A 14180-nucleotide genomic window follows, 5' to 3' on the forward strand; every position below is an offset into this window, starting at 1 on the left:
CCTCACACCAGTCAGAGTGGCTAAAATGAACAAATCAAGAGATTATGGATGCTGGCGAGGGTGTGGAGAGATGGGCACCCTCCTACACTGTTGCTGGGAATGTCAACTGGTGCAGCCGCTCTGGAAAACAGTGTGGAGGTTTCTCAAAAAATTATCCATAGATCATTATTGTTTTTATTCACGACTTGTCATTGTTAAAGAGCTTATACTAGATGATGGAGAAAAGTAAACTCTGTATTTTCTTTTGTTTTTAATGTTTATTTATTTTTGAGAGGGGAAGAGGGGCAAAGAGAGAGGGGGTCAGAGGATTGGAAGCTGGCTCTGCACTGGCAGCAGAAAGCCCGATGTGGGGCTTGAACTCCTGAACTGTGAAATCACAACCTGTGCTGAAGTCGGATGCTTAACCGACTGAGCCACCCAGGCGCCCCAAACTTTCTTTTCTTACTTTTCTATTATGCTTGCATTATTTATATTAGTGTCAATCCTTTACAAGTAGAGAACTATAATCTGTAAATTCACTTAGCCAGGTCCACATCAGCTGCAACAGAACAAAAGTGTTCCAGGCGCCTGCCAGACCCCTCGATAACTCTTTCCTCAGGAGAGTTCCAGCAACGTACTGGGTTCAGGGCCGATCACATCCCGACCGAGAGAGACTGCCACTGACAATCATTGTATGACCTGTTAGCAAAGCTTAATTCCTTTCCTATTATTTTAGACCAAAAAATGCATTTAAAGAAAAGTGCTTATAGTTTTGTCCTGCACCCCAGTGGTTGTGTTGGGCCACGCCCTGTGGAGCACAGTCCTGCTTTGTAGGCACGTTCTCCAGTGGCAGCCACCTCTGCCTTCTGTGACATGATCCCTGTGAGTCTAGCTCGTTGTCATCCTGCTGGATTTGGCTCAAAAGATACCCTCTTGAAGAGGCCTTCCTGATTACCGTATATCATAGAGCCCCCTCCTCTTTCAATAGCCCCCCAGTTGGTCTCTATTCCATTACTCTCTTTCATTTATTTATTTTCACAGAACTTATCACTGTCTGTTTAATCCCCCTCACACATTCTAAGCCCCTCTAGATGGGATCTTGTCTCCATAGTCCACCTCCATATATCCCCAGGATGTTTTGGGGGCTGGTAAATATTAATGGAGAGATTCAACATTTCTCCTGTCCCTCTGCCTCACTTGAACCAGTGCCTTTGGATCTAGTTTTCTCATTTGTGTTTGAAACCAGTTCCTCCCCATGATATCATTTGGCAGAGACACTGTATGAGGAAGGATGGGTGGTTGGTTATAGGGTAAGCTGTGAGGACTCCCTGGAAGAAATGCTCATGACCTAGGGGTTGGGTAGGGATGCTTGTCCTGGAAATCCTGATGGCTTATTTCTGATAAGAAAGTGATTAGTCTACTTATGTATTTCAGAAAAGAGATTTTCACAACTGCACATGAATTATGCTGTTAGCTCTAAAGGAGATCAAATTTTTGTGTTCCATGAACAATTTCCGTGATCAGAAATGTGATCTCCAACTGGAAATGTTTTCTTGAGACACAAATAGTAGAGACTGCTAAATTTTATCCCTGAAGACAAAATAATACATTCTGAATTTGGAGTTAATCAACTGTACCTAAATGCCCTAACATCCTGCCTTATGTCTGGTGCTCAGTAGACTCTTTATAGGTATCCGTTAGATGAATAAATAAGTAAACATAGTCATGGGGGTTGGGTCTGGCCTGGCTCTGACATTATTCAGCTGTGCAGCCTAGATCAGGGTCTGAAAAACTATGGGTCATAGGCCAAGTGTAGGCCACCACTAGTTTTTATAAATAAAGTTTTATTGGAACACAATCATGCTCATTTGTTTAAGGATTACCTTTCACACTACAGTGGCAGAGCTGAGTAGGTGTGACAGAGATCAGGTAACCCACAAAGCCTGAAATGTTTACTCATTGGACATTTACAGGAAAAGTTTGCTGACCTCTGGGCTGGAGAATGTCACTTAACTTCTCCAGGCATTGATTTTGTCATTCATAAAACGAGTTGAATGGACTCAGTGATGTCCAAGGTCCTTCTCATAGCTTACATCTGCATTTCCTAGAATCTAAGATACCATGTTTGTAAAGAAACTCAAAGTAATGGAGCACCTGGGTGGCTCAGTCGGTTGAGCATCCAACTTCGCCTCAGGTCATGATCTCACAGTTTGTGGGTTCGAACCCCACATCGGGTTCTGTGCTGACAGGTAGCTCGGAGTCTGGAGCCTGTCTTCAGATTCTGTATCTCTCTCTCTCTGACCCTCTCCTGCTCATGCTGCCTGCCTGTCTCTCTCAAAAATAAATAAAACATTAAAAAAGTAAAAAAAAAAAAGAAACTCAAAGTGATATGGATTTAAGGCTACCCTCATTATCTTCTTAGAAAGCCTATGATTTCAAGAAGCTGTCTTTTCATTAAATGGAAATACAGGTTTTGCCACATTTATTTGAAAGACATATGGAATGTTCAGGTTGAGTTCACTTCTCTAGTTTGGTGTTTAAGTGCTTGGAGCAGTGGATGTATTATGCTGCTTGGTACCTTCCCAGTGCTTTTGCCAAGGGCTCTGCTAAAGTAAAAGTTAAGAGTTTATAAAGAAACTCTGATAAGTGGATTTACTTATAATCTGTAATGCTTTAAGTGTGTGTCTGGTATATTGAGTTAAGAAGTAAGAAGTAATGTTAAATGTAACATTAAAATCTCAGCTGAATTTCTTTGACTTATTGTGAGGTCATTCATGGGCCAGATAAGAAAATTATTAGTTGCTACATGTTGCAGGAGAAAAATTCTGGTCCGGGAAGAAAAGAAAAATTGTGTTTGTTAAGTTAAAATCAATGACTTTATCTTGATTGGTTTTCTTGTTTGGGCTTAAATTATAAATGCTTAAGTAAACAAAAGCTCATGGATCCCTTTCAAAGATCATTAGACCTGCAAAAATTTTGCTCTGGTCACAAAATTTGCAATGGATATTTCTTCTCATACTTGCCTTCCTCTTGTTTAGCTCCTCCTATTACTATTGACTCTACTCTTTATCACAGATTGCAGAAAGTGAGCATCACAATCAAATCACGTAGTCAGGAGTTTCTAACAAACTGAACCAAAAAAAAAAAAAAAAAGAATACATTGACCCCTCATGTGAGGATAAGCAGTGGACTGCAATCCGGGGACTCTGCCCCTCCCTCTTTAAACACTTATTGACCATCCACCATGTGGCAGGTCAATCCCAGGAGCGGGAATATCTATCTTTTAGAGATTGCCAGTCTATAGAAGTGTGGGGATTGCACAGCACGATCCCACTTGATTTTCACACAGGGCTTTGGGAGGGCATCAGGACAAGGACCCCATCTGTGCCTAAGGTTACGTAGGACCCCTCTGCGGGGGTACCAGGCTGAGAGGGTGGAGAGGTGAGCCAAGCCTGTTTGCCTGGAAAAGCTCCAGCTTCCTCCACAAGAGGTCTTTTTTTTTTTTTTTTTTTTTTTAAGAAGGGATCTTGGTGTGTTCTGGGGAACACCAGACACATTCACCTCACTGATCTGAGGGTAGGGAGCAGAAAAAGGTCCATGACAAGGTACAAGGCCCCTAATTCCTAAGTTCCACCCTACTCTGTCTTCCAGACACACACGGGAGGCTGGATTTCAGCTCACAGTGAGCGTGGCCCTTCTGAGTCTGCAGGATTCCCAGATAACTCTGGTGCTTCCCTACCACCCCCTCTCCTAACCATACTCAAAGAGCCCCCCTCACTTGGGTGTAGAGTACTCACACTGGCATCTATGAAATGTGAAAATTCTTTGCACATCATCCATCTGTGCTTGATGGTGACCTGGTAATAATAGAAACAGCATCTCCGACCTGTCAGTGGGCACCTCTGCCTTTGGGTAAGTGGCTCTCTTTGAGCCTTAACACCCTGATCTGTGAAATAAGGCAGTTGGACTAGATTATCTTTGAGGTCTTTCCCAGTCCTTGCTTGCCATGCTTTTTGGACTTACATTTGATTCCCAAATTAACTCAGTTTATATAGGGCTCATGATCCAGAGATATCACCGTAGCAGATGCTGTCACTGCAGTGCCTGTTCATGTCCCCTTGGCACTCACCATTTCGACAGGCTTTCACTGTCACTCTGCCAGAGGCTTTCATCTGGCTGCCGAGACATGCTTGGCTGGAACTGCAGGGGAATTCAGATCCCAGGAGTGGTCCCCAATTAATGCCAAATGCGAGCTGAAGAAAGTTATTGCAGCGTTCTTCTTCCTTGGGGGAGCCATCTCCAAGGCGGGTTCTCCCTTATCCACAAGCAGCAACTGGTTGGTTAATGCACAGTGCATCGACTTCCTTCTCTTACATCACCTCCCAAAGAAACCGCTTGCAATCAGATCCTTATCTCAGGGTTTACTTCTGGGGGGAACCTAACCTAAGATGAGTCCCAAGCAAGTCCTATTGTAATATATCTAGTAGCACGCACATTGGTTCACACTGGTCAGTTTCTTGAGGAATGCATCCTGTTTACCCTGACTAGGGTTACCAGATTTAGCAAATAAAAATACAGGACCCCTCGTTATATCTGAATTTCAAATGATGTCAAATAATTGCTTAGTGCAAGTATATCCCATCTCAAATAGTACATGGGGTATACTTACACTAAAACAATCTCATTGTTTCTTTGAAATTCAAATATAATGAGAGTCTTGTATTTTATCTGGTATCCTTAATCCCAGCTTTCATTGGGAGCAGCGGGCACTGCACGTAGACCGATACCAGAGCTGAGGAAAGGAGGGTGATTGGGATTGGCTTAGGAGGTATAGAGTGTAGAGAGAGGGAGTGAGGTAGACCTGAATAGCCATGCTTAGAGATAAAGACATGTTGAATACCAACTAGTCGATGGGTGGGAGGTGGTGGATGAGGAACGATCAATTCAAAGAGCTTGAGCAAGGAGGCAAAAACCAGGCACTAGAAAACTGCAAGCCACAGTTTCAAACATTGTGGGGAAGGAGGTGCCAAAGTCAGCGAACTTGCCCAGACATTATTGATTCCTCTAGCCCTATTGCCTAGCACAGTGCCTGGCTCACTCTGGGTGCTCAATAAACATGAAATGAATGATGGGGAAGGAAATACTGGTGGAAATAAAAAATTCTGCCACTGCGAGCTTTATGGAAAATGGTGCCCACTAAAAAATGCACAGGGCCCTTTAGAGCGATGACTGCATCTGATTATAGAAGCATAAAAAATATGAATTGCTATGTGAATTCTAAGTAATGAGCTTTTCTAATCCTTTCCTCATTTCTCATTGCAGGTACAATTCAACTTAAATCTTTCATGGCTAGCCGGGTTTTTGAATGCCACTTGTATGTTCAAGGCTAATTTACTTAATAGCCAACTTATCTGAACCTTGACCAATATTATTGGAGCATTTAGATTGACAGAGAGAGTTTGGGATGAAAATTCCCTGTTCAATTTCAGAAGATTGTAATCAATTTATGTTTTTAATGACATTTCCTTTTCTTTCTGCAGGAAGGATAAAATCTCATCCTACATTTATTATTTCTAGCTATAAGTTCAAAGTTGGAAAAGATTGGTTTTATACTCAGCAAGCGATGTGGTGTTTTCTAACTCTTTTATAGAGAAAATAAAGGGAAATACAAAAATAAACGTCAGCATTTAGATAACAAAAGTAGTGCTAATATGTCCTCAATTTTCATTAAAGTCAGCTTTTACTGTTACTAGAGACAAACATTTTTATGAAACACTAACCAGGCTGGTCTCCAAAGGGTGGTTTCAACTTAGAATTGTTTCTTCTGTAGATGATGTATCTTTAGAGTTAATATGTTCATTCTGTGTTAACTGTATGTCAGCCACATGAGAAGGGCAGAAATCTGTGTATGGACAAGTGCTAAAAATATAACTAGGAACTCAAAATTATATACATTTTAATGTAAAATTAAAGATGTACTTGTTCTAAGTTTTCTATCAAAAGTAAAAGTCTTCTCCAATGCTATAGAGAAAAGAAAAAAGAAAACCATAAGCGCAAAATGGAGTCCCTTGTGCTAGACCCATGTCACCAAACCAGGGCTTAATCCCTAACCTAACTGCAGTTTCAGACTTCGCTGGGAGTGCTTTCTTACCAGATCAGTCTGGGTTTTCTGGTCAGCATCAAGTAGGTAATCTGCCCCAGAGACCCTCTTCTATCCCCCAAAGGGAGATGAGGTAATCTGCTCTTTCTTTATCGCTGCTCCCTTCTGTCTATAAAAGCCTACCATTTTGTATAGCTCCTTGGGCTCCTTTCTACTTACTAGATGGGATGCTGCCCAATTCAGGAACCGTTCAGTAAAGCCAATTAAATCTTTCAGTTTTACTCGCCGAATGTTTGTTATTTGATGGAGCCAATGATAATACTTCGAGGTATATTACCAAATCTGTGTGGTACTGACATGGAAGTTCACAGAGGAGGTAAAAAGAGGTCTCCTGTTTCTGAGAGGGCCAGGGTCACTTATTCAGACCAATTCTCTGGATAAAATCTTTTTTAGAAGGCTTAAAATTACTGAAGAGCTGACAAAAGCACAAAAGTGAAGGAAAATGTAAAATAACAAGCGTTGGCCAGGATGCAGTGAATTGAAACCCTTGGGCATTGCTGTGGGAATGAAAAATGGTGTAGCCGCCGTGGAAAGCAGTTTGGCAGTTTCTCAAAAAGTTAAACATAGAAATACCATATGATCCAGCAATTTCACTCCTAGGTGTATATTCAAAAGAACTGAAACTAGAAACTCAAGTATACTTGTGCACCAATATTCATAGCAACCTCTGTCACCATGTCCAAAAGATGGAAACAACTCAAATGTCTGTCAGCAGATGAATGGATAAAAATGCGGTCTGCCCATACCGTGGACTATTATTCATCTATAAAAAGGAATGAGGGGAGCACCTGGGTGGCTCAGTCGGTTAAGGGTCTGACTTGGGCTGACAGCTCAGAGCCTGGAGGCTGCTTCGGATTCTGTCTCCCTCTGTCTCTACTCTTCCCCTGCTCACACTCTGTCTGTCTCTGTCTCTGTCCCTGTCTCTGTCTCTCTGAAAAATCAATAAACATTAACAAAAATTTTAAAAAGGAACGAAATTCTCACACATGTTGCGACATGGATGAACTTCGAAAGCATTGTGTTGAGTAAAATAAGCCAAACACTAAAAAACAAATACTACGGCTTCACTTATATGAGGCATCTAGAATAGGCTATTTCGTAGAGGCAGAAAGTAGAACAGAGATTACCAGCGGCTGTGGGGAGGGGAAACTGGGGAGGTGTTGCTTAAGGGGTACAGAGTTTCTTCTGGGGATTGATGAAAAAGTGCAGGAAATGGATGATGGTGATGGTTGCATGGTATTGTGAGTGTACTTAATGTCACTGAATCATACATTTAAAAGTGGTTAAGACAGCACATTCAATATTATGTATATTTAATCACAGAGAAAAAGAAGGGGGAAAAATGAAGTAGAAATCTGACAGGTAAATGAGCACAGAAGCTGCTTTCGACCTGAAGGCATTTACTAATTTTCAGAAAATTGAGATTTGTTCTTCACAGCCTCCTGCAGCAGGAGAGACAGAAAGCAAAGCACAGAGTCTTTTTGTTTGGTTTTTAATATTCATCTCATTAATTTTATCCTGATTGTGTCCATGAGGTTTCTGAATCAGAGGCAGACTATCATTAGTGTTATTTGTATGGCAATCATTGCATTGATACTCCACCCCCCCCCCGCCCCAGATCTTACCCCCTGGGGCCTCAAAATGAAAATCAGGTGCAAAAATCTGCCCTGTGAGGGGCCAGATGATCCATAGTGAAGAATGGAGAAGACTGGATTTTCTCTGCATATATACAGGAGAATGAGGCAGCTGCCTCCTGGCTTCTCTCAAAAAGAGGGAATAAAATTTTGCCTTTTGGGAATGGGGTGAAAGGATCCTGGGTTCTCACTCTAACCTTCTGGAATGTGATTACATCTTTTTAAGGACCAGATAAGCCTGAATGTCTCCAAGGCCCTGAGCCTCATTTTCCCTTGAACCGTTAACACATACCTCCAGAGTTAAGTGAATCTCTCCAGAGTTCTCTCAGTATCTATACAGTTCTAAATTACCTTCCCAAGGCTGCTGTTAGCTCTGTATCCGAAATTTTCAGCACGATTTATTCAGAAATCTCCACCTCTGCAGCAACACAAAAATATTTTCTCTGCACCCACACTGTTGAAGACCAGGCCTTTAAAAAATGATAAAGTTCCATTTATCAGCTTTTTCTACTACTTAAGAATGATTTCCCCCTGAGATCAGGAACGAGGCAAGGATTTCCCTTCTCCTCAGTTCTGTTCTACATTGTACTGGAGGTGCCAACTGGTACATTCATGCAAGGGGTTCGAGAAGTGGGGAGAGAAGGACTGGAAGAGGAAGAAGCGAAATCGATTTCATCTGCAGGTTACAAGATCATCCATGCATAAAATGCTAAAGTATCTCCAAGAAGCCTACTAGAACTATAAGTGAGTTTAGCACAATTGTACACAGGTACCTGTAACGCACGGAGGACGTGAGCGCTGCTTGAGTAGAGGCACTGTGTCCTTTAGAAGTACTGATGTGGGGACATTAATTCTCTTGGAGAAAGTAGAAGGCTTCATAGGAGGTAAGCTGTGAATCAGGTGTTTGAGGAAGTGTTGGTTTGGGTCAGGAAGAAGGCACTTGGTGTTCTGGTGGGAGGACAGGGAAAAACACAAATGTTTGGAGGTGGAAAATCATGGCGTGGAAACGTGGGACCTTGAATGTCAGACTCAAAATTAAGGGCTTTATCTGAATGACTTGAAATAATTCTCCACACCTTCCTTAGAGTGTTATATAATGGTCTTCTCAACTCCTTTTTTCTATTGGCTTATCAAAAAAGATGATTGTGTTCATAAGTAATTTAAAATGACCTTAGTATTTTGAAGCAGGCAAAATAATCCAGTTTGATGTAAACGCAAGTGAAAGCATGAAATGAAATTTTCCAAACCTCCTGCTCTTGGGTATTTACCATCTCTCTACATAATCTCAGAATATAAGCTTTTTGAGGGGAGCCACAGGTGATCTATTCTTTCATATTCGCCACCATTCAGGCCATTCGGTAGGTGTTTAATAAATCCTTGCTCCTCAGCTATGATGTAAAACAGCAGTAATCTAGTTGGTAACTCTTGACAGTATTAAAAAATGAGCGTTTCCAAGTTAAGGAAAGAAAAAAATCCATGGCACACAGCCAACCAATAATATGGAAAATAGGCTAGAAATAGATTGATTTCTTAAAGCTCCTGCTTCTAGGACCCAGCGCTTAACTGGAGTGCCCTTCCTCCATCCAGGCCACATTGAGCATCCAGGACGTTTCCCAAGGCAGACAGCTTCCCCCTCCTGTAATCCAGTCCGTAGAGGTTTACCCTGTCTCCGAACACCATTCTGCTTTATTAAAAACTCTTCTCTCTGTCCCAAAGCAGATGGGGCATGCATCTCTCTTTCCCTGCCTATTCAGTGCTTTCTCGTCAGAACCTCCAAGCGCACACCTCAGCGCTTCGGAGGCCGACTCCTTCACACTAATTTCCAAAATAACCCTGGAGTGGACAGACGGCGGTGCCGACACCTCTTACCATGTGAGCTACTCGCCTTCCATTGGGATCACCCCCGCGCCTACTCAGAGGGGAAATTCGGAGGCCCTGAACACTGTTCCTTCTCCCAAGGCGACTTTCAGCCTGCAGGATTTCTCCCTCAGGCATGCCATTCTTCTTAATGAGAAGATGTCCGCCATCGCCTGTGGACTTGAACTGCACTTTTGCTTTTGAAACCATGTGCCTCATTTTCTCAGTGTTGAATTTAAATAGACTGCTGTTATTGTATTTAATTGAGAAGACTTTTTTTTTTTGCACTAATATGAGGCTCATAAGGAAACGTCCCAACTGGGGTTGGTTAAGGCTACACAAATAAGCAGCGAATCTATGTCCTCATTATCTCTGCCTTGATTTGTTTTGCTGTCAAAGATCAGCCCAGAATAGTTTGCCAGAACAAACCCTACTTGCAATGGGATGATAGAAACCGAGGTAAAATGAAGAATATGTAACTAAGGAGTAATTAGCATATTAAAAAAGTTTAATGGTTATTTACTTTTGAGGGAGAGTTAGTGCAAGAGTGGAGTTGGGGCAGACAAAGAGGGAGACACAGAATCCGAAGCAGGCTCCAGGCTCTGAGCTGTCAGCACAGAGCCCGACATGGGGCTTGAATCCACAGATCGTGAGATCATGACCTGAGCCGAAGTTGGACGCTTAATCGACTGAGCCACCCAGGTGCCCCTAACTTATTTTAAACAGCGGGTTTGGGAGACTTGCAAACTATAGTAGTGTGTTATTTAGAAACAGAACCGACAGCATACATACATTCACACACACACATATTTGGACAAGGGTTCACAGAGCTGTATTATAAGGAATTGGTTCACATGATTATGAAGGCTGAGAAAGTCCCATCATCTGCCATCTGTAAGCTGGAGACCCAGGAGAACCAATGGTGTAAGCCTCAATCAGGTGCATGAGAAGACCCACGTCCCAGCTCAAAAATAGGCAGAGAGAGCAAATTCTCCCTTCCTCCACCTTTTGTTCGATTCAGACGTCCAATGGATTCTCTAAGGCCCACCCACCCTGGGGAGGGAAATTTCTTCATCATGTCTACTGGTTCAAACGTTAATCCATTCAGATGAACATTCACAGGTACACCCAAAATGATGTTTAACCAATATCTGGGCACCCCATGGCCCAGTCAGGGTGACACAGAATTAATCATCACAGGTTGTGAGCAGTTTAGCGAATGTCCATGGATAGTTGGTATTCCCCACTTCAAATGTGTGTCCATTTTGACAAATCAAATTGGCCACCGGCTTATGAGTCCTGTGGCTCACCCACGTGGACTTGACGTTGCCTACCACCACTCTTTGGAATGAGCCTATCTCAAATGTAAATGGCATCCCTCCTCTTTTGAACAACTTTACTAAAGAAATGGGTCTAGAGCAGTGGTTTCAACTGGGGGTGATTCTACCTCGAGGGGACATTTGGCAATGTCCGGAGATATTTCTGGTCGGCACAACCGGGGAGGTGCTACTGGCATCCGGTGATTGGAGGTCAGGGATGCCGCTGAACAACCTCCAATGTGCAGGGCAGCCTCACAACAAAGAAATATCCAGCCCAAAATGTCATTGATACTGAGGTTGAGAAAGCCTGGTCTGGAGAGAAAGAGACATTCCATACCACTCAACACAATATGTCCCACATGTCCCCTGTCTTTGTCATGAGAGACAATGCTTTCTGAAAGCTTTCTAGATCGGGATTATCCCACTGATAAAAGGCTCTAGTGTTAAAATTGGCATCTTTTGAATAATTGCTTTAAGGTAGACACGTTACATATCAAATTTGGATGAAACGCAGGAAAGTCATGAGAGACTTGTTAAGCGGCACTTTGAAATGTAAGAGAACTGTGTGAATGGTGTGCGGGTGGCTTTACTCCAGCTCATGGCGCAAAATACCCCATAGTGAGTTCACAGATGAGGAAGAGCAAATACTCATTTTCGTCAGAGGCAAATTGCTGAAACTGCAGTTATGACCTCTTCAGACTTTCCGAAGGTGCCAGTTCATTCCCGGTATGATACCACTGTGATTCTAACCGCACTGGGTTGTCTTGATCCAATAGGGGTCAGTGGGTAGAACTTCTATCAGAAATCTCGTTTCTTGACTTGCCAGTTTGTGTGCTCTATTCCAAACCTGACTGCTTTTTTCTCAAGTGGGTAACCTGTACATCTTTGCTCATGGTCGGGGAAAAAAAGTCCCTGTTAATAATTTACAGGAGACAGAGCTCCTCCTCTTTTGCATCCTCAACCCTCTCAAAGCACGTGATTGTCTGAGCAGATCTGGTTTCCAAGTAGCTGAGTGATGAAATATGATTGGCCTCCCGGCATCGATTCCTCCTCTCCTTCCTCTCTCACTCTTCTTGCCTAGCAGTTGTTTGCTGCGATACAGTCATTCTTCATATGAAAGAATAAAGAACAGAGTTCTTTCTTTCCATCCTTAGGAAAAGGTGGGCTGTTCTGCCTTCCTACCATGGACGAGGATCTTGAAGGAGAAACTTGGCAGACCTTTTCCATTCCCTGGGGCTTCGGCCAGGCGGTAGAGGATGAAGGAGGACATATATGCCAGTGAGTAACGGTCCTCAAGTACAAATAGCAGGGGTCCTGTCCTTGGTTTCTGAGATCGGCTCCTGTTTTTCAGTAGGATGAATGTCTTTGGACAAGGGTTGAAAACCGCTTCTCAGAATTGTACAAAAATGATGCCTTTGATAGAAAAGGAATGAGATCCTTCTGAGCTTTGTCTCAGTAATTATAATTTTTAAAAAGAATATTGGGGGTGAGGCAAGAATATCCTGCAAAAGAAAAGCCTAACATCATATGCTACTTTGGCTGTTTATTTCCTTACGACTGAATATCCAGAGGCACTTTGGGGAAGGGAGAAACGGATTTTAGCTGCCCGTCCTTAGAGATGGTGTTATGGTCAGCTCTCATTCACAGTAAACTTTTGACTGCACTTTTGTGCTTTTTGTGAGGAAAATTGGAATGTGCTGTGTTTATTTTCTTCTAAAAGTGGTATCTTCTCAATGACAGATGTATCTATCAGGATGAAAACTTTTAATTTTTAAGCAGAAAATGGCTTTGCATTTAATTGCTTCTTTATCTTCAGTGGTCTTGGTACGTGTTTGTCCCTTGGAACAGTACTTTTTGCAGAAAGTTCAGATCCCTGGTGAGTGGCTGATGGTTGATATAAATATGTAATTCTTTCTTGATTTTGTCTAAGTTTCAAGTATGAGAAATTTGTCAGTACTGCATACATTTTGGAATGCAAATTGGAAAGTTTCCAGTCATTGTGCTATTTAATGCTTTCTCATTAATCACTGGTACTTGTGAGTTGTTTAAATGATATTCTTTCAGCAGATTCTGTGATTATTGAGGGTTTCGGCACTGCAATAAGAACATTATGTGAAGGGCCACGTATAAAGGAACCATCACAGGTTAAGAGAAGCTCTCCAAATGGGTAGAATTCATTACCCTTGACTTTTATCACTTGGGAATTTGAGCCAAATGTGTTTAGAGTTGCCATCATTTTCCATAATAGTAATCACTTGGTGGCACTATCTGTTTTAAAACAGTTTTGATGGTTTGCATGGGTGCAAATGAAATCTCTTTCTGTCACATAGTTTGTTGTAAGGAAAATTTAGAAATTGATGTTGTCAGCCTTTGGGACTAGAACACATGAAACAGCCTGACGTTTTGGAGCTAGCAACAGTGATCTCCCACAACTGCTGTTTGCCTGTGGTGGAATTTCGTTGGATAGCTTTTCTTTGTAGTGCGCACATTTTCTTCCCGATTTTATACCTGAAAGACAAAATGATTGAATATATTTAGGTTAAAGAGAGCAACCACTTAAGACATAGGATCCCGAGATTTGTGGCTCTGCTTGCCTGATCAGTAACATGAAACGAAATAGATTCAGCTCCGAGCTCACTGAAGCATGTTGTTTACGGGTTTGAGAGAAAACAGATAATGAAAGAGATAAGGAATATTTTAAATCAGAACACTAAAGCCAAACCACTGAATTCCAGTTTGATAGTTTGTTGGCCATAGTTTTAACTCCATGTACCCAGTGAAAAGTCCAGTGCATCTTGTTTCTTTAGAATGAGTGCTAGATATGGTCTCTAAAGACTGAAATTCTGTGTTATCCCTGGATTTGCTTAGTCATTAGATGATTCAAGTTAATATATTATTTATTTTATTTTTGTACATAAAATACTATTTTATTTTTATGACTCCACACAGAAAGCAACCATTATTATAACTTTAGCTCATGTCCATAGTGGAGGATGTTCTCAGGTATGGAACTCTGTAAACGGGGTTGGAGATTTCAGTGGGGGGGCGACAATCTTCATGGAGTCACAAGTGATGCTGGCCCAGTTCTCTCAGTCGAGTCTCACTTGAGCTGCTGACCTTTCCCAGGAGTGTGGTCTGAAATCCTTAGTCTGTTGTCCTGTCAGCCAGCGCAGGCTCTCTAGTCTGGGAGGTCCCTGCACCGCCCCCCCCCCCCCCCCCCCCCCCCCCCCC

At 42.3% G+C, this 14180-nt stretch overlaps 1 protein-coding gene across 1 annotated transcript in view; it reads left to right on the top strand.

Moving 5' to 3' along the window:
* The window catches only part of FRMPD4 (FERM and PDZ domain containing 4), a 793887-nt gene that overhangs the window by 4788 nt on the left and 774919 nt on the right, over positions 1 to 14180 (top strand). The window contains exon 2 of the mRNA XM_029930629.1: positions 12104 to 12227. Coding sequence (XP_029786489.1) covers positions 12133 to 12227 — 95 coding nt within the window. The 5' untranslated portion in view covers positions 12104 to 12132. The remainder of the gene's footprint in view (positions 1 to 12103; positions 12228 to 14180) is intronic.

Source organism: Suricata suricatta, chromosome X (assembly GCF_006229205.1).
Source record: "Suricata suricatta isolate VVHF042 chromosome X, meerkat_22Aug2017_6uvM2_HiC, whole genome shotgun sequence".
Classification (NCBI taxonomy): domain Eukaryota; kingdom Metazoa; phylum Chordata; class Mammalia; order Carnivora; family Herpestidae; genus Suricata; species Suricata suricatta.